The 24,203-nt window shown below is 31.1% G+C and overlaps 6 protein-coding genes across 14 annotated transcripts; 1 reads left to right on the top strand and 5 right to left on the bottom strand.

Annotated features, from left to right (window-relative positions):
• Nucleotides 1-4,715: 4,715 nt before the first annotated feature.
• On the bottom strand, nt 4,716-6,843 carry LOC122538216 (CD2 antigen cytoplasmic tail-binding protein 2 homolog). The gene is made up of 6 exons (XM_043672100.1): nt 6,394-6,843; nt 6,166-6,329; nt 5,712-5,895; nt 5,441-5,622; nt 5,247-5,355; nt 4,716-5,170 (listed from the first exon to the last, which is right to left on the bottom strand). The coding sequence occupies exons 1-6, from the start codon at nt 6,530-6,532 to the stop codon at nt 4,935-4,937; spliced, it is 1,014 nt and encodes a 337-aa protein (XP_043528035.1). The 5' UTR covers nt 6,533-6,843; the 3' UTR covers nt 4,716-4,934.
• A 1,077-nt stretch (nt 6,844-7,920) lies between these two features.
• Nucleotides 7,921-10,664, top strand: LOC122538217 (leucine-rich repeat-containing protein 28-like). Of its 9 annotated transcripts, none has more exons than XM_043672106.1 (9): nt 7,921-8,020; nt 8,147-8,488; nt 8,818-8,846; nt 8,941-9,300; nt 9,376-9,562; nt 9,671-9,829; nt 9,974-10,168; nt 10,234-10,479; nt 10,531-10,664. In XM_043672106.1, the coding sequence occupies exons 4-9, from the start codon at nt 8,952-8,954 to the stop codon at nt 10,595-10,597; spliced, it is 1,203 nt and encodes a 400-aa protein (XP_043528041.1). In that variant the 5' UTR covers nt 7,921-8,020; nt 8,147-8,488; nt 8,818-8,846; nt 8,941-8,951; the 3' UTR covers nt 10,598-10,664. The 9 variants fall into 9 exon arrangements, with proteins under 9 accessions (XP_043528041.1, XP_043528044.1, XP_043528045.1 ...); XM_043672109.1 differs by having other exon boundaries at nt 8,815-8,846; XM_043672104.1 differs by having other exon boundaries at nt 7,922-8,020; nt 8,147-8,251; nt 8,327-8,488; nt 8,818-9,300.
• Nucleotides 10,665-10,890: 226 nt separating this feature from the next.
• Nucleotides 10,891-12,469, bottom strand: LOC122538219. The gene is made up of 4 exons (XM_043672112.1): nt 12,281-12,469; nt 11,775-12,089; nt 11,465-11,692; nt 10,891-11,382 (listed from the first exon to the last, which is right to left on the bottom strand). The coding sequence occupies exons 1-4, from the start codon at nt 12,467-12,469 to the stop codon at nt 10,933-10,935; spliced, it is 1,182 nt and encodes a 393-aa protein (XP_043528047.1). The 3' UTR covers nt 10,891-10,932.
• On the bottom strand, nt 12,458-15,036 carry LOC122538221 (mpv17-like protein). The gene is made up of 5 exons (XM_043672114.1): nt 14,604-15,036; nt 13,775-14,044; nt 13,562-13,693; nt 13,226-13,450; nt 12,458-12,478 (listed from the first exon to the last, which is right to left on the bottom strand). Exons 2-5 carry the CDS (start codon nt 14,030-14,032, stop codon nt 12,473-12,475), a joined length of 621 nt encoding a protein of 206 aa, XP_043528049.1. The 5' UTR covers nt 14,033-14,044; nt 14,604-15,036; the 3' UTR covers nt 12,458-12,472.
• A 129-nt stretch (nt 15,037-15,165) lies between these two features.
• On the bottom strand, nt 15,166-17,807 carry LOC122538220 (transcription factor E2F4-like). Its single transcript, XM_043672113.1, has 7 exons — nt 17,629-17,807; nt 17,213-17,322; nt 16,837-17,110; nt 16,533-16,750; nt 16,179-16,288; nt 16,051-16,098; nt 15,166-15,981 (listed from the first exon to the last, which is right to left on the bottom strand). Exons 1-7 carry the CDS (start codon nt 17,734-17,736, stop codon nt 15,872-15,874), a joined length of 978 nt encoding a protein of 325 aa, XP_043528048.1. The 5' UTR covers nt 17,737-17,807; the 3' UTR covers nt 15,166-15,871.
• A 331-nt stretch (nt 17,808-18,138) lies between these two features.
• LOC122538230 (transcription initiation factor TFIID subunit 2) lies at nt 18,139-24,192 on the bottom strand. The gene is made up of 19 exons (XM_043672130.1): nt 23,647-24,192; nt 23,250-23,304; nt 23,015-23,178; nt 22,726-22,942; nt 22,416-22,654; nt 22,118-22,339; nt 21,831-22,044; nt 21,510-21,761; nt 21,192-21,400; nt 20,881-21,120; nt 20,534-20,783; nt 20,316-20,456; nt 20,053-20,243; nt 19,763-19,974; nt 19,445-19,664; nt 19,217-19,370; nt 18,990-19,145; nt 18,714-18,887; nt 18,139-18,591 (listed from the first exon to the last, which is right to left on the bottom strand). Exons 1-19 carry the CDS (start codon nt 23,688-23,690, stop codon nt 18,349-18,351), a joined length of 3,597 nt encoding a protein of 1,198 aa, XP_043528065.1. The 5' UTR covers nt 23,691-24,192; the 3' UTR covers nt 18,139-18,348.
• Nucleotides 24,193-24,203: the final 11 nt, after the last annotated feature.

Raw genomic sequence — 24,203 nt, 5'->3', positions numbered from 1 at the left:
ACCGCTTAATTTGCCGAGGGCGATCGAATCGCCCCGATAACCGGCAGGCTGCACAAAGAATCGGAAATGGCCGAGCACACCGCCGGGTGAAATATTCCTGCCACCTGTAAGAACGCGATCGGGAACGCGCGATGAAATTCGGTGGGAAACTCTTTCGCGTATTTCTTCTTTCACCGGTGTGATCGGCCGGCGGACAGCCGTGAAAAATTAATCCTTTTCCGCCCGAAGAATCAGCCGATCCCCTCCCACCACGATCGAACGACCGGCTCGAAACGAGGGTGAAAACAGGCGGGCGTCGAACGGGTCCCACTGACCCAGAAGCCGCGTCTCTCCTCGCCCACGGGCCACCGTCGTTTCGACCGTCCATCACTTTCCGGAGAACTTTATCCAAGTTTCGACAGGTGCGGCGAAGTTGGCGATCCGATTGTCACGGCCAGACACGGGACAACTTGCTGGCAAGCAAGGAGAGAGCGGAGATTTGGTTACGCGGCGATTTTTCAATTCCCCCCTCCCCCCCCCTGCAATTTCATTTTCCGCCGATCGGCGCCGATAGATATAATAGAATCGAGAGATAGAATCCGAGGGCCGAGCTGTCCGGGAGTTTTATAATCTCTCTCCGCGCGAAATTATGGACGTCCGATATTCCCGAAGTTCGTCGCGCACCGTCGCGCGAAAAAACTGCTCCGAGGGAATTTAAATTGAAAGTCAGCTGATTGGGATTGGCGTGAAATTGTTCTCTTTTTTTTTCTCGCTCTCTCTCTCTCTCTCTCTCTCGTTAGATTTGGTAGAGGCACGAAATTGTTGAAATTTGGAAAGGTGGGAAGAGTTAGTTTGATGTTAATCGAATCGAGCGAGAGACCTAAAGCGAAGGAAATGAGCTCGAGAACCAGAAGGGCAGAAGGGAAGTTCTCACCGAAAGGAACCTAGATTAGAAGAATAATTAAAACGGAGGGGGGAGGAGGGGGGGGGGACGAACGAACGAACGAACGAAAGAGAAAGGGAAACCCGAAAATGAAAAGAAAAAGCGAGCCAACGGACCACCCTCTGACAAGCCAAAATATTAGAGTTGGAAGCATTTCATTGGACCCACTTTCCCGGTCGGTTAGCCAAGATTCCACGGTGGCACTTCGCCCGACTCGTTAGCCACGGTAGTTAGTCATGCCACGCGGATATCTCGCCGTAAGGAACGAGGAGGAGGAAGATGAAAAAGAAGAGGGAATCTGTGCTCGTGCAGAAGGCTCGGGCAGAAAAAGAAATGAAAACTCGGCTCGTTCCTCCTCCTTCGTCTTTCTCTCTGATCTTTCTCTTCGACGTTTTTTTTTTTTTTTTTTTTCCTCCCTTTCCGGTTTCGTGTCGCGGGGATTTCGATGCGTTCGAGGCGCGCCCCCGTCGGCGGCTATTTTTGTATGTACATACATAGAGAGGCAAGAGCTGCGCAACGTCGAATGCACATCACGTTCCTCAGGCGCGTAAACGTCCGTCTTCAGTGTCCGTGTTGTTTTTTGCTGTTCATTGCTCCTGGCTCTCTTTATCTCTTACACTCTGTCCGTCTGTCCGTCTGTCCGTCTGTCCGTCTGTCTGTCTGTCTGTCTGTCTGTCTATGATAGTATCTCCGCCGGTTTCATAACAACGATGCGATAACAAAATACAGTTGTTAAACGATTATTCGGGATCCCTTTGAGCGCAGCCTTGCGTCGCTCGTGTCACGATGAAGACGACGACGCTCGATCGCTCGAGAGTGTCGGTCCCCGGTTCACTCTGTCGATGCCTTCATCGATGCTAATGCGGCTGTCGAACAACGTCATCCAGATTTCTCGCTGTGTTTGAGAGAAAATTTCCCAAACGTCGGGTTGGCCTGCAACGTGATTGACTAATTAATTGAAAAGAAAAATCGGCGACGAAATATTGGAAATGAAGATCATCGCGTCTGCCTGTAAATATTATTGAAATGTGAAATATATTCAGTAAGGAACGTGTCAGAGTGAAATGTAAATGTGAGATGCTATTTAATCGCGACGTGAAGTGTCACGCGTGCACGTGTGACAGATGGCGAGGAATCGTTACGTACAAAATCGGATAACTCTTTCACTTGTCGGCGGCTTTCAGCCTTGAAAAGAGAAAAAAAGAAAGAAAAAAAAAAAGAGAAAAAGGCAGATCGACGCACGGCAAATTACGATTACGTCGCGTCCAATTAAATGTCCAACAATATCCCCCGGTGGATAAGTGTGAATCGTAATCCGCTGTCAGTTTGTAAAGTACGAGATATCCGGCGAATCGCAGTAAATTAACACTGATTTACTATATTAATCCTTGAATAACAGCGCAAAAGAGCATAATTCATCCCGATTACAACAACAATTCTCTGTTTACGCGATTTGCGAGATTTCGGCCAGTATATCGAGCCAGTACTCCACGACACCGTATTCTCAAACACCGTGACATCTGGCAGTTCAGCCATGTATTCGTGTATCTGAGCTGTTTAATAATGGAGCTATAAGTAACCCGTAGACTAATTAAGATTAGAATTAAGGCAATATCGACGCAAATGTTTCATTTTCCCCGAGGAAAGGACCGATACCGTTCGATATACACGTACTTCGTTACACACACACACACACACACACACTTTTGAGTATTATTACGTGCGTTTATGAAACCGGCTTACGAATGCGTCCACTGTTTGTACCGTTTCTTAACTTTCTCTCCCTCCACCATTTGATCGGTTTCCCAGACTCTCTCGCACAATTATTTTCCAATTAATGACGTGCTACCAGTTGAATTTATCAATCGGCACTGGAAAGGCTTGGAATGAAACGAGAATCAGAGTTACCAGATTTGTAATTTGCAAAATTTCCAACTCGTCGAACGTTCGTTCGAACGCTGAGAAAATGAAATTCACCGTGACCTGCGAATTATATTGATGTAATCGTGCAAGGGGGCCTGTGATCATTTGTATCCTGGTTTATGTGCCGCTGCGAAAATCAAAGAGAAAACCAGCGTAGCTTGTTTCGTCGTGTATGTACCGTTTGTACCTTTGTGAATTTCTCCTGTAAATATTAGTATAATAGTTTCGTGTATTCGCACGCCGCGTATTCCGTACGTATGGTCGTTAGCTTCACCTTTTCTTCTCCTCGGCTTCGTTGTTCTTTTTCTTTTCCTTTTCGTCTTTCACTCTGTGCTCTCTCGTCCGTTTCCTTTCTCGCTCGTCAAAACACGCAGACGAAAATTGAAAATATCGACGCGAGGTCGGTGATCTTTGCATTTCGCTGATCCGCCGAGTTTTTTTCCCGTAAAATCGCCGAGCACGGAAATTGATCATTTTCCTCCGGGAATGTTTTATTCTTCCTTGACGCGATCGATCTTCGAGTTTCATACATCCCCTCTTTTTCTTAGATCGAGCGTGTACAGTGGAAAATGAAAAATCTCGAACACGAACCAGATCGAACCGAGTGATTCTTTTCTTTTTTTTTTTTTTTTTTTCCAACGTTTAACAGAACGTAGACGTGACCGCGTCGCGTACGCGCGTATTCGTATTTTCTACAAGCGTGCCGCGATATCGTGCGTAGAATTCTTTCAATTTTTCAATTAACGACGACAGGAGTTCGGTCAAATTTTCGTCGCGGAGCTAACATTATTCTAGAACCAACTTTTCGTCTTGTGTAACGTTTCGACACTCCCCGCGAAATTTCCATTAAATTTCGCAGAGGAGCTATAAATTTATACACTTACCAATTATACATATATATATAAAAAAATTAATTATAACATAAATTACGAAATATATACATACTACTACCATTATAGTAGTACGTATATACATGCATACTCACGGGTAAATACGTATGTATGATTTACTTACATACACGAAATATTTTAAGTGACCATATAGAAATTTCATACAATTGCTGATAAAAATGTTTAAGATATCTAATAAAGTTATATTGTATATTCAGTAATACGTGTGCTGTTTGTCCGACATGATAAAATGCCTGTTAATCTCCTTTTTATGTTGCGTTGTTTCGTTACTGTGTATACGTGTAGAATATTACGTGTAGCTAATCCTAAATCCTGCGTTTTGTGTGCCGAAACATCTCCATGTGCTTATCTTGTAACGTCCAATACGATACTTTTTACGCTTTGCCGAGTATTTACTTATTCTGGTTTTATGTTGAACATCCCGAAATAAAAGCCAAGAATCAAAAACGATTTTTTTGAATTTATTTTCTCGAAGATCTGGAGGTTCGAATTCTAAAAGGACATTGAGTTGCACTCTGTTGGATAAATAAGGGTAGTGGCAGGGTTTTTATGCGCGGTACAAATAGATTTACTTTAGGGATAAAATCCCATTTAAAAATATCCACATCGCGCGGACCATAAATTCTACCACCCCTATCTTTCTATTGGATATTCACAGCAAGCTTCTAAAGTGTAAGTGTCTTTTTTCTCGATTTAAAAAGCATGCCTGATGGTCTTTAGTCGAGAAGCGATAAAAATGTCTAAAATACATCCATAAAGGTAAATATCTTCAAGAGTTAAAAGCAGGAGATAACAGATACATTTTCTGAATAGTTTTATTCGTGCGATATGTATCAAGAATGGACAATTAATGTTTTATACAATTTAGTTATATGGATGAATTATTACTCGGTAGTATTACTGACAATACTCTTCTTTTTTTTTTCTTTTTTTTAAATACAGAGAAACACAGTTTTTAGATTCAATACTTGTTATATTATAGTTGCAAAATATCAGAATAGTATATGTTCGTTAAAGTCTGTAATGATACTGTACATATTGACATGTAATTAGTCTATGCTTTGTTACATTAAACATTGTTTTCCATTGCCTCGGAATCAAACCACTAGTGTCGCAATTTATCATCAAAGAATTACAGGTGCTAATTCTCTTATGAAATTAAATGCGAGAACAAAACATCACAGGTAAAGTTCAAAATCCACTCTTGCAGCATTATAAAACTGATTGTTCTGTCCCGTTCTCCGCACCCAAGCCCCACTTTTAAAATATCCTTCCTTCGCCCATACGTGCATTTGTTCGCTTGTATGTGGACCATAAACTTCCGCATTTTCATCCTGCGACCACTTCAGTTCCCACATTACTTCTTCTTCTTTATTTTCGTTTTCTTCACAATTATCGGTTTCTTTAATATTACCTGAAAATATAGTAAGCATAATGTAATACAAAGATTATTTAGGGGCAATGTATAATTTCTCTGAAAATATAATTACTTTCATTCCCATCCAATTTCGCTTTTTCTTTTACATCGAAATCGTCAGCATACATATCCAACTCTGCTTCTTGTTTCGAAGGATGAGCATGCTTTTCTCCTAGCTGAATCTACGAAAATGACATCATAGATAACTTATTAGAAATTTTTAATATCATTCACTGTTCGCTTCTCGTTTATTACGATTGCAATTACCTTCGTTTTGATTTGCTCGTAATTTTCCTGATATATATCCATATTTCCAGTACGAGTTAGCAATTCATTTGCTAATTCTGTTAATTTTGTTATATTAATAGAATTTTGATCATCTTCCACCGGTTTCTTTTCCTGTTTCCTCTTCCATCTTTCCGCGGTAGTTAATCTTTTTTTTCCTTTTCCTGCGAACAATCGTAGTAACAAACACGTACAAATACCGATTTAGCTTCATTTTCTTCCAAATGAAACTCAATCAGTAAAAAATAGCTACCAAGTCTGCATAAAGCCTTAGAAACAGTTTCCCCAGGTTGCAAGTATTCCAGCATCTGTTTATAAACCTGAATCGGATTGAACATAATATCTGCACCTTCATCTTCGCTATCGCTATCTGCCAGCCCGTGTGTCTCACTCCTTTCATTATCCTTCTTTACACTTGGCGCAGAACTCGGTTTGATCTATCAAGATTATGCCTTAGTAATGGTTTGCATTACTGAGTAAACAAGGCAGGTTTACAGATAATTCTACATCTGCTGTATGAAAACATATTCTGATATTTCAATATGCAAAGGTCCAAGAACAAGAAAAGAAATTAGAAACATTCAAGCAAATTTGTATTTGACTTTAAACTACCAATGCCACAATTCTTACTATATAATTATATAAATTTAGTACACCAATTTTCTCCTATATTCCAAGAGTAAAATCATCCGAATAGTTCTACAAACCTGCATCCAATCAATGTTGTCTAACCAATTATCTCTAATTTCTTTTTCTTTGTTCCACAGATAATGGCCTTGTTTATCAAAATGTCCTTCCTCTAACTCTTCTTTCATGTTAAACGCAGTGAATCCCACATTTGTTTCTGGAGCACTTGGTCCATCCTCGGCGCCTAACAATTAAACATGTACACTTAACGTGACGTTAAACATACTTTTTTTTATACCTTTACGTACCTTCGATTTCATCGTCGCTCATAATATTGTAATTATCCTCATTAGCATCATCATCCTCTTCATCCGAATCTAACGAGTTTTTCACCGGTACTTTCATAACGCTGTTATCTTCTAATTCGTCGAATTTACGTTTATACATTGTTCTATATCGCGAACAACAAATCGACGATAGAAGCGAACTTTTTCACTCCTTACACCCGAACAATAAAATATAATCTTTTGTTGGACGATACTATTTTCAAGACAAGTGTCGTATTTCGATTTATATGGTAATAATTGCACTGCGTTCTTTAGAACGCACAAGAGGCAAATTTTTAGACAAGTATATTTAAGGCGATGCAATTATTTATAAACAATTAACTAGCTAACAATTAAGTTCAATTTAGGTTAGGTCTCGGTTAAAGTAGCCTGACACTTACTCGCAAGACGCGAGCGTCGCCTGGTAGAGCCAAACAGAGTTACAGTGATAGTTTTAATAATTTAAATGTACTCGTATTATAATTTATGTGTTTAAGTATATTTTATTTCCGATCAATGTAATCGACTTATTTCCATAAACAAAAGCTGCAACAAACATATGATCTAATGTAAATTTTGAAAATTATCCCTTGTGGAATGTGAAAAATGTACTTACATTTTAATTTACTAATAAATGATTTTATTAATAAATGAATAATTTCACCTTTCAATAATGAAACATGGTTAATAATGAATAATAGTCAATAATTAACACTAATTAGATCATATCAAAAACTGTTCTGTAACCTAAGGGACAATTCTTATATTCTTTGCGCGAATCTTTCGATCTGCTTTTCAAATCTTTATTCGTATGGAACATAAATGGAAAAGTCAACAAATTTTCAAATCTTTAGTCAAATATAACGTAAAGATGAAAAGCTTAGGATTTACGAATGAAGATACAACTGCAAAAATTCATAAATTAACCCTGTTAATTAGTTTTCCTGCAAATGAAAATATGCTCGGTTCATGGCCAAAATTTTAGATATTTTAAGCCTTAAAATACTAGTACGTAACGGTGAAACGACAAAATTATAACTTATTCTCCTTTCTTCACATTGCGTGAATTTTTTATTTAAACAAATACTGCTATTTAGTGGATATTTTTTTCAGTTCCAATCAAAATTCAGAAGTACTCAAATGATCAGCATCATATTTTAGTTCCACTATCTCACCGCTACGGGACGCTAGTATGTTGGTTTAATTGATGAAATTTTTATTCATAGAGAGAACTAATTAAGAAGATCAATTTATGCACTTTTACAATTATAAGTATATCAGATTTTAAGCTTTCTTTCTATGCTTCATTTGATCTATAAAATTCGTGAATAAAAATTTACAGATTTTACGCAATAGATCGAAGCACTTGTTCAAAAATATTGCTCTTTGAACCATAACTTTTAAATTTCAAATGAATAATAAACTTTTATTCTTCGACGAACTAAACTGAAAAATCTGAAAAATACCTATTTCATTATATTTCTGTAAATTGTAATGAATTTATGACAAGTTAATTTTCTTGATGAGTTTAAAAAAAATTAGAAAAACCGTATGATTACGATGGATTAGATACGTATTTAGAAACTTCATGAGATTAATTAGTACATATGTAAGTATATATCGAATTTATTCTCGAATTAACTTCCAAGTAAATTAGTTTTGTATGAAGAAAGATATTCATGTACATATATACTCTATAAAGTGTCAAAAAACTACATAGACAAAACGTTTTCAGTATATAATACTTATACATATCATGGCTAAATCAGCTGATTTAACGTGCACAGTGATGACAGATACTGCTCGTCATGTATTGATTACTGCGAAGTGCAATTTATCGGTAAGATTCATAATTAACAATAAACGTAAATGTTTCTACGTACAAGATAACTATGAAAATATGTTTTACGTTTAGTATCTTCAACATGATTACGTATATTATTTGTAAAATTTTATACGATATGTTGAGAATAAATTTATTACCAACGTATATCGTAAAATGTAATTGTGCAGAATGTGTAATATAAAGACGTATAATGTCACTTATCTACTTTCTTTCATCATTGTTAAAAGAACAGTAAGTACAAACATGTAAAAAGCAAAATTGAACGTCTTTTATCAATGTATACATAAGTAAATTAAATTTAGTGAAATGAACGATGTATTTCAACAAGTGAAATTGTTATATTTTAATATTTTGTGTTACAGACACAGAATTTGAATATTAATAACAAAATAATTGCAGTTTGAAATGTTTTTAATAGATTGTATGTTAATTTTTTTTTATGTTCATTAAAGAGAATTTATACAGTAAATATATGCGATTGTAAATTCAAGCCAGTTATAAAATATAGTATAAAATAATGTTGCTATATAATGGGTTATTAATATAAATCTTTCAAGCAGGCCAAAGTTATTTTGAGCATACCTTGAAGGTTGGTTGCCAACCTCAAAAATTCAGAATCTACTTCTTCAATTTTATATATGAAACATCAAATCTTGATTAAATTTATTTAAAAATGGACTCAGATTCTACAGAAATGGTGAAAGAGATCAAAAACAAGGTAATATTACATTGGAATTGTCGAGGTCTTGTGGAATTTCCTGAAGCGATAAGGATTTATGGGGGCCACATTCAAGAGATATATTTGAAATGGAATAAACTCACTACATTACCTCCGTGGATTATAGAACTGTTTAATGTTACTAATTTATATATCTATGGGAATTTAATTAAAGAAGTGCCTCTAGAACTTTGTCAAATGAATCAGCTGACAGTTCTTGATTTGAGTGCTAACAAGTTGGAGCAAATACCTCCTTACATAGGAAACTTAATTAGTCTAAAATCCTTGTTATTAAATGATAATTCTATAAGCAAGTTACCATTCGGTAAGTTCCTAGATGCTACAAGTAATTTCAAATTTATAACTTTATCTAACTTGAATGTGTATATAATTTTTATAGAAATGAATAAAATGCATAATTTAGAAATCTTATCTATTTCTGGAAATAAATTTGTTGCACTACCAGAATGGATTGGTTCCTTGCCTAAATTGAAAGAACTAACTGCTGATAATAATTGTTTAAAAGAATTACCAAATAGATTGACTTTATCTCCACAACTGTCAATAATTTCAGTGTGCTCTAACAGGTTATTATATTGAATAATCATTCAATGAATCGAATTATAGTTTATTGTCAATAGATTGTTGTTAACATTTTAAATGCTTTTACTTTATGCAGAATAATTTTTATATAGGCTGAGGTATTTACCATTAAATGGATTTGTGTCGTCTCCTTGTATTAGATTTGATGCAAATGTATATTTGAATTATTTATCTTATCCACTTGTTCATCAGTTAACAGCTCAAATTCAAGATTTATTTGTCCAAAATCAAAGAAATGTTTTAGGCTATGGGTATGTACATTACAGTATATGATATTCATAATTTAAAAATAATTTAGTAACAAATGTAATTTTAAAGTATGTTAAAGTCCTCAGAAACAAATTTATTTGCATTTATTACTGAATCTATAAATATATACATATATACAATCACAGATGTTTTACAACTCATTGTGAAAACAATACATTACGTACAAATATAAAATTAAAAATAAAAATAAATGCATTGCATGAAAAGGATACTGATTTCACGATTGATTTACCACGCCAGCTTTTGAAAGTTCATAATATACATGAAAATAAAGTTATTTCTTTATGGGAATTAGCTTTGAGAAAGGTTTATACTGAAAGGTAATTGCTTACTTATGTTACTCCTTGTATTATTATTACTTTAAGTGTTATTGCGTGAATTTTAGGTATAAACATACACTTAATATTTCTGTATCACCTATAAGTATAAATGTTCAATATGAACCAATTACAATAAGAAATTACCAGAAACTTGATTTTAACGTTTCATGTAACTTGCTAATGAATGGCCCAATTAGTATTTGTGTGAATTTTCAATGCCAACAACCAATTTTTACAGAAGCTTGGATAATTATAGGCATTAGTCATTATACAGAGTCTATAACAACAGTTGCATTGTGTTGTTGTAAAAGGTAAGAGAAATATTATTCATAGATCCATGTATATCAGATTTAATTTTTCAGATGTGCAGCTGAATTTTCTAAACATTCCAATATGATCATCAGGCATTCTTGGCATTGTATAAATTAATGATATTTTATTAAATTCTGTAAATAGATTACACATAAAAAAAATAAGAGTTTAATGTTTGAAATCAGCTTTGTATCAATTTTTTAATATTCCTTAGCAACGCTTAGTATAAATTAATATCAAAACATTCACATATTTTTATTTTATAATGGCTAGTACTTTGAACTTCCTTCATACGAAAAAATTAGTTATTTTATTCACTACACGATTATTTTTAAAATAATGTGTCTTTTTAAATCTTCAATTTTGAATTATTTTATACATTAAAATCTTACCTTTTGTGCAGTAAAAAATTTGTTTAGACCATTTTAATAATTACTTTTTACAAAATTCTATTATGCTATTAGAAAATCTAAAGCTCTATCGCGGTCGATATTACATTTTAGAAGTGCAGCAGATGCCTTTTCTTCAGAAAAACCTAAATTTCGTAAGATACATAGATTTTTATAATAAACTTTGGCTTTTTCTTGATTATATTCTGTAAGAGCAAGAGCTTTTTCAGCTTCCTCTCCAGAAATTCCAATTTCTTCTAAAGCTTGTACAGCTAATAAATATTCTACAATTTTTTTATTATCCTGACCATCTAATTCGCGTATAGCACGAGCAGCTCTCGATAAAGGAAATCCCATATCGTTCAAGTGTCGAGCTAATTTTTTATCTTCCTCTGTTAAATCTAATAGTAAATTCATAAGAGCAACTTGATTTGTTACCACTGATTCTTCTTGCTTTAATGTTTCATGAGTGCTTGTGTCAGGACTTTCTAAATTTGGCCAAGGTTTCCAATTCTGTGGTACATATTATAGATAAGTAATCCAAAAATTGGAATCATTCATATATATACTACTTTTTATAAAAAAATATTATTACCTCCATAAGTGGTCTTTTTAAATCTCTTTGAAGCTCTTGTACAATTGCAGATACACTACGATGTTTGATATTCTCTTGTTCATTAACTTCCTCTTGATCAATAGTTTCATTTTTGACATTATCATTTTCTTCTTTTATATGAGTTTTTGACTTATCGTTGACACTTAAGTCATTTAATAAACTTTCTAATTTTGCTGATGGTACCCATTGAGACGTAGGCTGTAATACCTATATAAAATAATATGTATTAAATTTACTATTTGTTACAAATCAATTAATAATAATAATAATAATAAAATATTTTATTAACCTGAGCAAGTTCTTCCATTTCATTAATTGTTTTTAATTCCATGTTATCAAATGGACTACTTGTATCATTATCAAAATCAGCAAAATCAAGACCATTTGCTTTTATGTGATCTTGAAAATCATTGGCAGGTGGAGACAAAGGCTGTGGAGTAAGAATTGTTGTTTCAGGCACAGGTGCATTTATAGGCTTTGCGATATCAGGCAATGGAGGTGGTGGTGGAGGTGAAAATTCAGTTTTTTGTTTCTTTCTTTTCTCATCTAATCGTGCATGCCGTGCTTTGCTATTCGCTTGTCTAACATTACGCCATTCTGTCATCTATAAATCAAATTATTGCAAATTATAGTTCATTTTTTTTTTTTTTTTTTTTAAGTAATACACAAATTTATATTCGAGTCATAATTGCATTAATAATCATGTATGTTAAAAGAGAATTTTACATGCATCATAAAATGCAAATCATTTTCAAATAAATGTATATCATGAATTGATGTAAAATAATACTCAACCTTCTCAAGTACTGATCGTTCCAAATTGAAATCATAAGTTAATTTCGACACGTCCGGTAGCTTATTGTTATATGCAGCTGGTAAACATATCTTTCGTGGAGGTTTATAGGCCTCTGCAATTTTAACGTGAATTCCATCCATATATGACGCAATTAAATCACATTGTGCTGATATCGAGGAACGAGCCATATCTCAGCACTAGAAGTTCAGTATTTTAAAAAAATAAGTTGTCGAAATTTCAAGTTACTATACATATATTAAATTTGTATCATAACCTCATATCGTTTTATTATATTTATATTTATGTAGTCTAGTCAGGCTACTTTTCACGATTATTATTGCATATTTTTAAAAATATACACAGAAAATCACATGTTTCTTATTAATAACATCTGTTAAGTGTACTGACTTGCATTTGACAACTTATGATGATTTGAACTTTTAATCTTCAACGCAGCCATATTGAAATTACTATGTACAATCGATAGAAAAACGAAAAAGAATATCGAGAACATATATTGAACTTAGAAAGTGAAATATGCAATTTAAAACTAAAATACGAAAATTTATTTTCATAAAAAGATAATAATTTGTTTAACAATCATTTATTTTTATCATTTAGTAACAATAAATATAAGTCGTCAACAGTGTCACTGTTATCACAATAAATATCACTCGAAAATTTAATAACAATATTATATTATACATACTTTCATGATTTTTAACTGTCATAAATTTTTAATTGTTCAAACATATAATCTACATTTATACATAAAATTTTTTAATTTATTTTGTACTGTAGACAACAGGCATTGCAATTGACCTTATTGCACAGTATAATTTATTGAACATATACATTTATATATATACATATTACATATGTATATGTATGTATATAAATTAATCAATTGAACTAAATAATTTTTATCTAAATTTTTATCGTACCCTTTTACTTTTATCTTCTTTTTGATCAATAATATTTTGACCTTTGTACTTTAAATTATTGTCACCTTTTAAATCTTTTTGTAATTTCTTTGTTTCCAAAGATTTCATATATGCAAGAAAAGATGTCCAAATTAAACTACAACAACTTACATAAATTACACGATTATGTTCTGGGACAAAAAAAAAGTTAATTGTTTGTAAAACAGGCCATACACAAACACCAATCTGAAAAATAAAAATTTTAGTTTAATTTTTTGGTTATATGAATTTAATACTAATTATATATATATATGAATTTAATACTAATTATATATATTATATATATATTAGCTTTACTTTGTATGTAGGCCAGAATTTATGTTTAACTTCTTCAATACATTCCATCACTGGTTTCATTTCAAGTAAGTTCATACCAAAAAAGAAACAACACATTGCAGTAGGACTATATGTGACTTGTTCTATTAAAGCCTAAAAAATAAATATTATTAACCATTAAAAGATTATATCTTGTGAAATGCTAATTGTTTTAATTAATTAATTTTAATATACTTTGGTAATTGCAGACTTCAGGTCTGACTTTGGCCAAAAATATGAAGAACATCTTATCCAACAATATAGTGTTGGAGCTACAAAAAACCCACCATATAAACTAAATCTTAATGCTTGCATATAATTTAATTCGTCATGTCCTATTATTTTTTGTTGTATTAAGCATCCTGTCGGCCAAATGACTGTGTAAGAAGCCATTCCTCTTACAATCGGGTATTTTTGCGATACCTCGCGAATTTTTATTAAAATAAGACGCATATTTAGTAGTCACTAAAATACAAAATATTTTGATTGTTAATGTTAAACATAAAAATATAATGTAAATAATCTATATTGTAAACAACTGTGTAATCGATAAAACGACGCATAAGCAAAACTAAACGAAACTGCAAAGCTAAACAATTAGATTATACTATTATTATCTAGAATACATATTTATCTGTATTAGCATATATATATAATATAGAACTGTGCAATTTATTAGTTCCGCGAAGAGTATCGAATTTGATAAATTTCATATATTTTTTTGTTCACGACACGTGACAAATCAATTTAGAATGAATGATGCTACGCGCCAAACAAAAGAGTGCGTGCAATGTTTTAGAGACGGAAATGTTTTTTTAATATACGTATCTATATACGTATACATACAATTAAAAAAAAAAGTTTTTTAGGAAGTTATGTCACTTAAACTGTCATCTATTACTTAATTCATTTTCAACATTCTAATAAGCTATCAAATATGATGATGTCAATAAGATTTCGATTACAAAATTTTTAAATAATTTTCAAATTATCTTCTTATTCATGTACATTTTCTCGTGCGTACCTTTTTTTGATAAAGGGTCGAGAAGTTGATAATGTTTCCGCGGTTTGTTTGAATGTCAGGCGAGAAAACTCGCTGCACCGCGGATTTGTACGAAACAATACTCCTGTAAGGCCGACACATCTGGAAATGATTCACTACTAGGGAAACACGCGCATACTGGCAATCGTGAGACGAGACTTATATTCGACACGCGCAAAAGTACCAACGATGACGAAACTAGTCGATCCATTCTTATCTGTCCTTGGTAATTTCGTGTCTTTCAAGTACAGTTTTCCAATAGTTTAATATATCGTACAAGCAGCTACATATCGTCTTTTAATTGCGTGCGAATACATGATGTCGTAGAGCAAAGCAATATTGAAATATCTGACGTCAGCAAAATTTAAATTGAAGAATAGATGTAGATTCAATTAGTAAAGTTTAATCGATTGGATCAAAAAAAGTATGAGGAGGTTTGAATAGATTAAGCTGTTTCTCTAGAATCAGTGGCACGTATTTAACAATGTTGTAACGTGACTTTATTATGATGTGAATTATGGGTTTTGGTCTCTTTAATTGTATCTTGTTTTCATTTAAATTTATTTTTCTTAAATAACCATAATATTCACAAACTTAATTAGTGTCATTGAATGCAGTAACAAACATACAATATAAAACATGGAAAGTATATTATAAAAAGAGCACGCATGTACTCATTTACAATAAATGATGATAGTCTTATATACATTCTTATATATTTTGACAATTGTACAGAATGTACATTATACTGTCTCAAAAAATCATTATTAAACAAGTAAAAAGAGTAACTTAATAAAATAGATACAGTTTGCAAAAACAATGCTAATTTGGACACATGTCATTCGTAAAAATATTTCTCTAACACTTTCCTTATATGAAACTACTATAAATAAAAACATAGTTTTGTTTGTTTCGCATATAAGGTTTAAGTTTATAAACAAATTTATAGAAATAAATCATAATCATAGTCACAAACTATAAAGAATCCGTCAAAATTTAGAATTCTTATTACTTAAATAAAGATGCAACAAAATTTATATAAACATTTTTTTTCTATAACTTGTATTAATTTTTTTATTTCTATTAATAAAAAAATACTGCATGTATTCAATGATAATTATCCATATCCATTCTTTAAAATTATATACATAGAACAGCCTTCAGAAATTGTCAATAAATTTTTCTGCAATTTTGCACATTATTGGCACAGTCTGAATCATTCAATCATTTGAACTACATAACTCATTTACTCATTTCGCTGCAATATCAAATAAGTCACAAATTCCTTCATTTTCACTAAGATTGAAGTGATAATCTTTTTCACTGGGTGGAGGACTTAATCTTACTAATGGTCCATAAACTGAAAATAAAAGTTTAAGAAATTATATTAATATTTGTTATAGCTTATTTAATTTAACTTTTTACTTACTGTCAGAATAAATTTGATCAAATAACTCCAAGTCCCTTTGTGCAATATCTAAAATTATAACAATTAATTCGATTTATATATTAAATATTATTTACTATATTCATATTTTAAGAATGAGTATTATTTACCTGATGTGCTAACATCTCGAAGTACTATCTTTGCTTCTATCAAGTCTGCATCATCTTCTTCATCCTCATCAGATATAACAGGATCAGGTTTACTAGTTCCTTTTGGAGGTCTAAAATTAAAAATTATTAAAATTTGTAGTTAAAATAGAATTGTTAACTAATTTATTTTACTGTTAAAATATTGAAATATATTGCAAATGTAAGATCCATACCAATAGAATAGATTTTTTCTTGATATCTATTCACCCCTATAAAGATCATTTTACTCTGTGCTCTTTGCAGATCAAAAATAATATCTTACTATTTTTGATGCGAATAGAGCAAATTTTTTTATATTTATAGAATTATTCTTACCTTCCAACTCTTCTCTTTGGTTTAACATTAGTTTCCTCCTTTTTCTCTTCTTCTTCTTTTACTCTTTTTGTGCCTTTTATTTCCTCTTGTAGTCTCATTTCTAATATTTTATTATCATATGTTTTAGCTAGTTCTGGTTGAATCATATACACCTTAATTTCTCCAGAATTACTTTTTAGAAACATTTCATAATTCAATTTGTCATCATCCTCTGACGTCTAACATTAATAATATGCAATAAAATATAATCATATTAATTTAAAACTAACCAGAAATATAAATTTCTTTAAAAGTAAGTTAGTACCTGCGTTATATATTTTGGTACATTTAATTCAGTATCAGGTGGAGCTTGAATTCCTAATACAAAATCGTCAGGAAAATTTTCTTTAACATCCTCATAAGTAATATATGCATATTTTTTATTAATTAAATCATTTTCTATATTTTTTATACTTTGTTGAATCCATTGAGTATGCATATCTAATAACTGTTCATGATCTTCTAATTTTCTTATTTCATCTTTTAAATCAGTTAATTTTTCACCAACTTCTTGAGTATTACAACCTGGACCTGCTCCTCTGATGATATATTTAAATTATTTATTATTACAATAAGGTGTACAAAAATGTAGTTGTGATATGTTAAAGAATACACATATGATGAACATAAGTAAAACATACTTCCATTGGATACTATTTTTGCTTTTTTTTTCAATGAGTCCAATACCTTCAAGAACATTAGTTATATCATAAATTCGCCTTTTTTGTCGAACTTCTAGAATATCAGCTGCCTAGAATATTATAAAATTGCTTTGTCAAATATAATCGCGATTTGTGTTCTGTCTTTTAGGTTATGTAGGACAGCACGTTGAGATATTAAAACTCGCAACATGTTGTTTATGGAATGTGAAATGAAAGTAATTTGTGATATAGAAATAATCAACGTTAGAAACATATTCTAAATGAATATGAATTATTAACTTCAGTGAAACTAATTTCAAAATTCCCGCAAGCTGGAAATGGCGTGAACGCCCGCGACAACTTAACCTAGCAAGTAGGTTAACTTTTTATATCTAAGAATTTATGAAAGCACTTACTACTTTTAAATCAAGAACACCGTCCTTTGCTTTCTGTAATAAAGTGACAAAACGAGTCGTTAATAGACCGAGAGACTTTTCAAATCTACTTTGTTGATTATCTGCCATTCTCGAGGTCGTTGTCAAAATTTTCAAAACTCACTATTCCCTTCGAAATTGCCGCAACACCACAGACGCCATCCTAGTTAATGCGCAAGAAGTATTTAAATATAAGCGCGTCTCTAGTGTCGACGTAACGTTAAAAAATATTCTTTTGTTACCTAAATTACTGTTTTATTAAATATTTCCGTTTAAAATGTTGTTTAATTTTAAGCAATATAAAATAGTCTTTCATTTAAATATATATTTTTTAGTAAGTTTACAAACTTATTTAGACTTTATAGACTTATTCAGTTTTTAGTTTCAATATTTATACTTTTGTATTTGTTACTATTATTCATTTAATCATTTTTTTACATAAAAGGATAGTTGTTAATTTATTCAGTAAAATATATTATATAGTAAAATATATAGAAGGAGAATAATTTTAATTTTAGTTATTTTATTTACAAAATAAATGAAAATATCTTTTGTATAACATATTTAAAAATGTATTTACAATATTTGATGTTTAATGTTCTGATTCATGATGCATTAAAATTATGCATTAAAATTATATATTTCTAAATTATATAAAAATAATAATATAGAGCTTTAAAAGATTACAATATGTTAATTTTACTATGGAAAAATAAATTCGTTAGTAACAGTTGTCGCATCTGGACTAAGACTAGAACTTGCTGAGCTTAAAGTTTCTTCTTTGACCTTTAAATTTGAATCTTTTGTCTTATCTTTTTCTTTATCTTTCTCTTTCTCCTTAACTTTGTCTTTGTCCTTTTTGTCTTTATCTTTACCGTGTTTATGATCATGTTTATGTTTATGTTTGTGCTTATGTTTCTTTTTATCCTTCTTCTTTTTCTTATTCTGCAAAATAAATGATATAAAAAATAATATCTATAATAAATGCATATAGAATATATATATATATATATATATATATGTACGAAATAAGAATATTAACAGAGAAAGATTGTAATATGATTTACCTTATTGACAGAGTCACTTTTTTGTTTATATTCTTCTCCTTCTTTTTTAAACATCCCTGGTTCGAAACCTACTGGCCCTGGTGTTCCCATAATGCCAGGTAATGATGCAGAATTGTCACTATAATACTCTGATTTTACTTTCCCATCATTAGTTACAGAAGGTGTACGATCATCCTTTTTAAAATACAAATGCGAACAAATAAATATAATTTTATGATTGCAATTTCAAAACAGATCTTAATTTTACTTTTTTCTGACATATCCTACGTTAGTTACCAGTTTCTGTCGCTTTATTTCCGGGGTATAATCTACTAAATTAGAAGGACCTGGAATGTCTCTATTTGGAGAAAGTTTCTTTTTATTTGCTCCACTTGTATTCTCGATTTCTACTATCGATGATTCATGTTTTATATGTGATACGTTTGGTTTTATCTAAAAACAAAAAATGGAAATCAGTAATTTGTTTTATTTTTTTTATGTAATTGCTTGAAACAAGATCTTACATCTTGTTCAGGGCTTGGAGGTCCTGCTTTTTTTGGTTTAGTAATAGCAGCAAGTTCAGGAATGGGAAGGCAAAGTGGTCGTTTTGATCCATATGAGGTATAATATAAATCAACTAGATCACATCGAATTTTAGGATCGTGAGAGAGCATACCACTGTAAGAATAAGTTTGTGTTAAATGCATTAAAGAAAGAAAATTGAAATAAATAGCAATTAAAATCCAACATACTTAATTAAATTCCATATACGGTCGACCAATTCAGGACGATCTAAACGATGTTTATGTGCTCTTTCAAATGGTGGATTTTCAACCATAAGTCTTACTAATCTGTGTCGCACTCCAGGATGAGGATCCATTTCTATCATATCTAACAAAAATTCTAGATCTTCCCATTTACCGTCTACTCTAGTAAAGTCTACTAATGCCTCTAATGCTGCAATTCTAACATCTAAAGGAGCCATGATAAGAATACATGAATGTCAGCATTTTATTAATATATAATGCATATGTATAAAACATATCAAAATATCAAAACATCTTCTATACCTATGAATTGTCCATATGCGGCATATGCTCTGAAAAGATGAGAATTGCTGGGAAGATGGCCAAATTTTTGTAAAATTCGTATGACTTTAAGGCAAGCAACACTAACTGTATACTTATAACAAGGCAACAATTTTTCCAAATTTAAATTTCTTGTGACTTCCTCCAATATAGCTCTAGTATCAACTGATAGAGATTCAGCAGTAATAGCTGTCCTAAAGAAAAACATTAATATATAATCACATATATATATGATAAATATAATTTATTATACCCTTAAATGTTTATTATACCCTTGTTGCACGCTAATTACAGGTGTAACAGTAGCTCCAAGCGCTTCAATTAATGCAGCTCGATAATAATTATCCGAATATCTATTTTTACTATTATCATTATATTTAAATAAATCCATCAAGAAAGCTAGAACTTCTGGCGGACATATGCCATGAGCATTACGTAAACCAGCCATCGCTACAGGTATAGTCTAAAATCATAAAATAAAATTTGTAAAAATACACAATGTAAAATAATTTGTCACAAAAAATATCAATCAAACCTTTTGCAAAAAATAATGTTGGAAATTTGAGAAATTGTTCTGTTTGATTATTCGCCTGCACGAAGCCGAACCAAATAATTTTCGAAATATAGCTAACATTGCTGGTGGGCCTGCCCATGTTGCAACCATTGCATTAGCTACCTACAATAATGATTGTAATGTAAGTGAACGAGGCTTATAAATAATTTTAAAACACGAATATTTAAAATATAGATAACCTTAGTTAAACAATGCGCAGCTCGTAATCTAACTTTGTAATAACAATGTTCATTTTCTATAGTGTCAGTTAATGCTAATCGTGTAGCAGGTGTTGCATGATTTTGTAAAGCTTCAATAGCTTCTAATTGCGCAGTAACATCTCTTTCGTGTCTTAATTGATATTGCCACTGATAATCAGGTTGTTCAATTTGAACTGCACGCAAAAGTGTCATTTCAGGATCTAATCTTATCCATAATACAGGAGAGTCACTGCATGAAATAAAAATTTTCATAAATATATATTTTTCTATAAAAAAATAATTTTAATAACATTAGAGTTTGAATTGTGTATTGAAATAATACTTACTCCATAGCAGAAAGATCCATATCTACTTCTTCTCCAGTACATAATGGAATTTTCTTTTTTTTATTTCTACGACTTTTACTGTGACATGTTATATCTGCTTTTGCTACAGTACCTTCGATTTGTAAAGTATGTTTAAAAGTACCATCTAATTCTTGAATATTAACTAAGAGTGGACCAACATATTTTCGAATTCCTCTTTGATTTGTAGTATCTTGCCGAATTTCTAATTCTACCGTATTCCTATATAAAACGTAGCTTGATAAATAACTAAAATTTATACAAACTTAAAATTCAAATCAAAATATAAGTACCTTTTTCTATTAAATACAAAACTTAAGCTAAATTTTGCATGACCACCAGTCCTAACCCACTGATCTATAAAAACTGCCATATCTTTACCTGTTACAGTAAAAATTGCTTTTGTAAATACATTTGTACTAATTAACATATGAGACCAAAGTCCAGAATCAATTTTTTGTTGTGCAGCATTAGCAGCAAGAGATAACTGTTTGTTGAAAACCTGAAAAATAATAAAATTTATTATTAGAACGTTATATATTTATTATTAGAACGTTAACGAAGTTAATAATATAGTTAATAATATAGTATTTGTAGATATATGCATATACTTGTAGAAGTAATTCCTGACCAATCCGATGTTCTAGCATTCTAATGACCAAATGTGCTTTTTTACGAAGTACTTCAATATATTTTGGAGACATTGTGTGTAAATTTCTTATTGGAAAATAGAATCCGGGATCTGGGGCTCTAGGTGTAGGTGCTGGTGTATTAGCTGCGATAGGTAATGGAGCTGGTGGTTGAGAAGGATCTAATATTATACCACCAAACTGTTCTTCATATTTTACAACTTCTTGAAGTTCCTAAAAATATTAATAATGTTAAACTTTTACAAAATTATTTTAATAGAACAGCAAAAAAAATCAATTTACCGATTGTATCCACTCTCTATATTCGTTATTTCCAAAACATTTCTTTGCATATAAACCAGTTAAATATGTTGAAATACCTTTAGGTAACCATGTATCAGACCAATTTTGCATAGATATAAAACAACCAAAAAATTGTTCTGCAACAGCTTGTGCCATTGCTTTTTTCGTAATATAAACTTGATCAATGATGGCAGTCGAATGTAATAAATTTGTACTATAAATAAATATTTAATTTACAGTCATTATGGACATATTTAATATTAAAATTAATTATTTCAATTTCTTACTTTAGAATACTTATAGTAGCATATGCATTTATATCTTCATCTAACTCATCTACGAAAACTTGTTTATAGCAAGAATAAGGATATCTATTTGACAATGTTTCTTCATAAAATTCAAATGCTTCGTGCATATATTTTGCAGAAACTTTTAGTGATGGTAGTAACTGTGGCAAACAAAAATGTGTTACTTCATGCATATATGGGTCCACAAATATTTCAAATGGTCTGAAAAAATGGAAGTTACATTAAAAATATGAAACTTACTACTATATTTATTACATATAAAATTAAAATAACTTACCCAACTGCAAGTGCAATGTTTGGTGCACATGCTGGTGTATTAAGAACATAATGAAAAGTTTTTCTGCGCATATCTGGAGTATATACAACTTCTAAAAGATCACCACAAGATACAGCTGTCATAGAGTCATCAACAGTAAATTCTAACTTCCAAGTACATGGTTCTGCAAAACTATCAACGCATGGAAACCATAATCTTGAAGAATTTTCATAACTATATGTATACATATGTGCACCTCTCTATAAGAAAATTTTTAAGTGGACATTGACAAAATTAAAATTAATTTTTGTATGTAACAAATTTACTATACCTCTGCTAGTGTCCCTTCACAATTTGGTACAACAAAATGCACTCCACCCTGAGGTTGTTCCAAAGAAAACTCAATGCTAATTCTTAAACTTCTACCTTCTGCAACTAAATGTGCAGCATCTGGTGGAATTTGTACAACTAATTCTCCTGCATTGTTATCTGCATCAACTCTTTGTGCAGCTGCTAAATGCATGTTTGAAAAAAACTCCAATGATCGTCTAAAAAAGTATTATGGTGCTATAACAATTTTCCATTATATAAAAATTTTATAACTGATTTCAAGTACTTACTGTTTGCCATCTCCTTGACAGATATCTAAAAATGGATCAAAATATTGAAATGGTGCTTCATAAGTATCATTTAAACATACTCTGTATATTCTACATTGTTTTGCATTTAGTTTCACAAGTCTTAATGTATCTCTAAGTGGAACTATTGTTAATTCTACAAATCCCTGTGTGAAATAAATATTTGAAATGAGTTAAAATGAAAACAATTTCAATTAGCTGTAATAGTTATACTTACAATAATGCTCTTCCTTTGGAAGCTTATACCTGTAAGGCTCAATATTTGATGAGCCGTGTAATAAAAAGAAATGTTAAATAATAGTTGATAAAATAAAAATAAACAAAATAAGATAAAAAATTAAATAAATTTGCTTATTACTGGAAAGAAGTTACAGCTTAGTGTCAAAATTCTGGCTATAAAATTGTAAAAATTCTGGCTATGAATTTTTGTAAACATAACCTTAATATAATAATATAAAAATGAAGTTAAACAATAATGAAGTTTTTTATAGTCAATATTTTCTATAACGAGTTCTTGAGATAAATTAGGAGAATTACATAAAACTTTGTTTATTAGAATGTTAACTATAATTAATAGCTTTTGTTTACATCACAAAATTCTTGGAGATACTTATAATTTATATGGTCGGCTATTATCGGCCGTTCTTTCTTTCTTCATATTTCTACATTTAGGTAATTCCACTACTTTTTTTTTAATAATATATATTTATTTATTTATTTCGTAAAATTTAATTTCGTACATAAATATTTTTGACATCTTCACGTAGTCTTCCATGAGTGTTATAGAAACGTATAAGGACGCGATAGCTGACTTTCTATCATTGGTTAGTAAGTATTCCAAGCTTTACTTAAGAGAGCGCTGTTGCTCTTTAGAGCTAAAGTTCAATACTCAATAGTGTAAGACGAGATCGCAGTATTATAGTTGAAAAGAACAATTATTGTAGGGTATTAAAAACGTCGGTTGTGATAGTTTTTATTAGAAAGAGGTTACTTTCAATTTTTTTCTATACCATAGAACAAAGGAACACAACATCTTTATATGATGCATAGTTTCTGCTACGATTTCAAATTCTGAAAACATAGTGAATGCTCTGCCTAAAAGATTGTATCTTAACAACTTTCTTTGGAGGATATTATATTTTTAAAGAATTAAAGCATATGCGGATGTGCT

The sequence above is a fragment of the Frieseomelitta varia genome, unplaced genomic scaffold (assembly GCF_011392965.1).
Source record: "Frieseomelitta varia isolate USP_RPSP 00005682 unplaced genomic scaffold, Fvar_1.2 scaffold_976, whole genome shotgun sequence".
Taxonomy (NCBI): domain Eukaryota; kingdom Metazoa; phylum Arthropoda; class Insecta; order Hymenoptera; family Apidae; genus Frieseomelitta; species Frieseomelitta varia.
The sequence above is the reverse complement of the archived record's forward strand: the minus strand, read 5'-3'. Positions and strand labels throughout refer to the sequence as shown.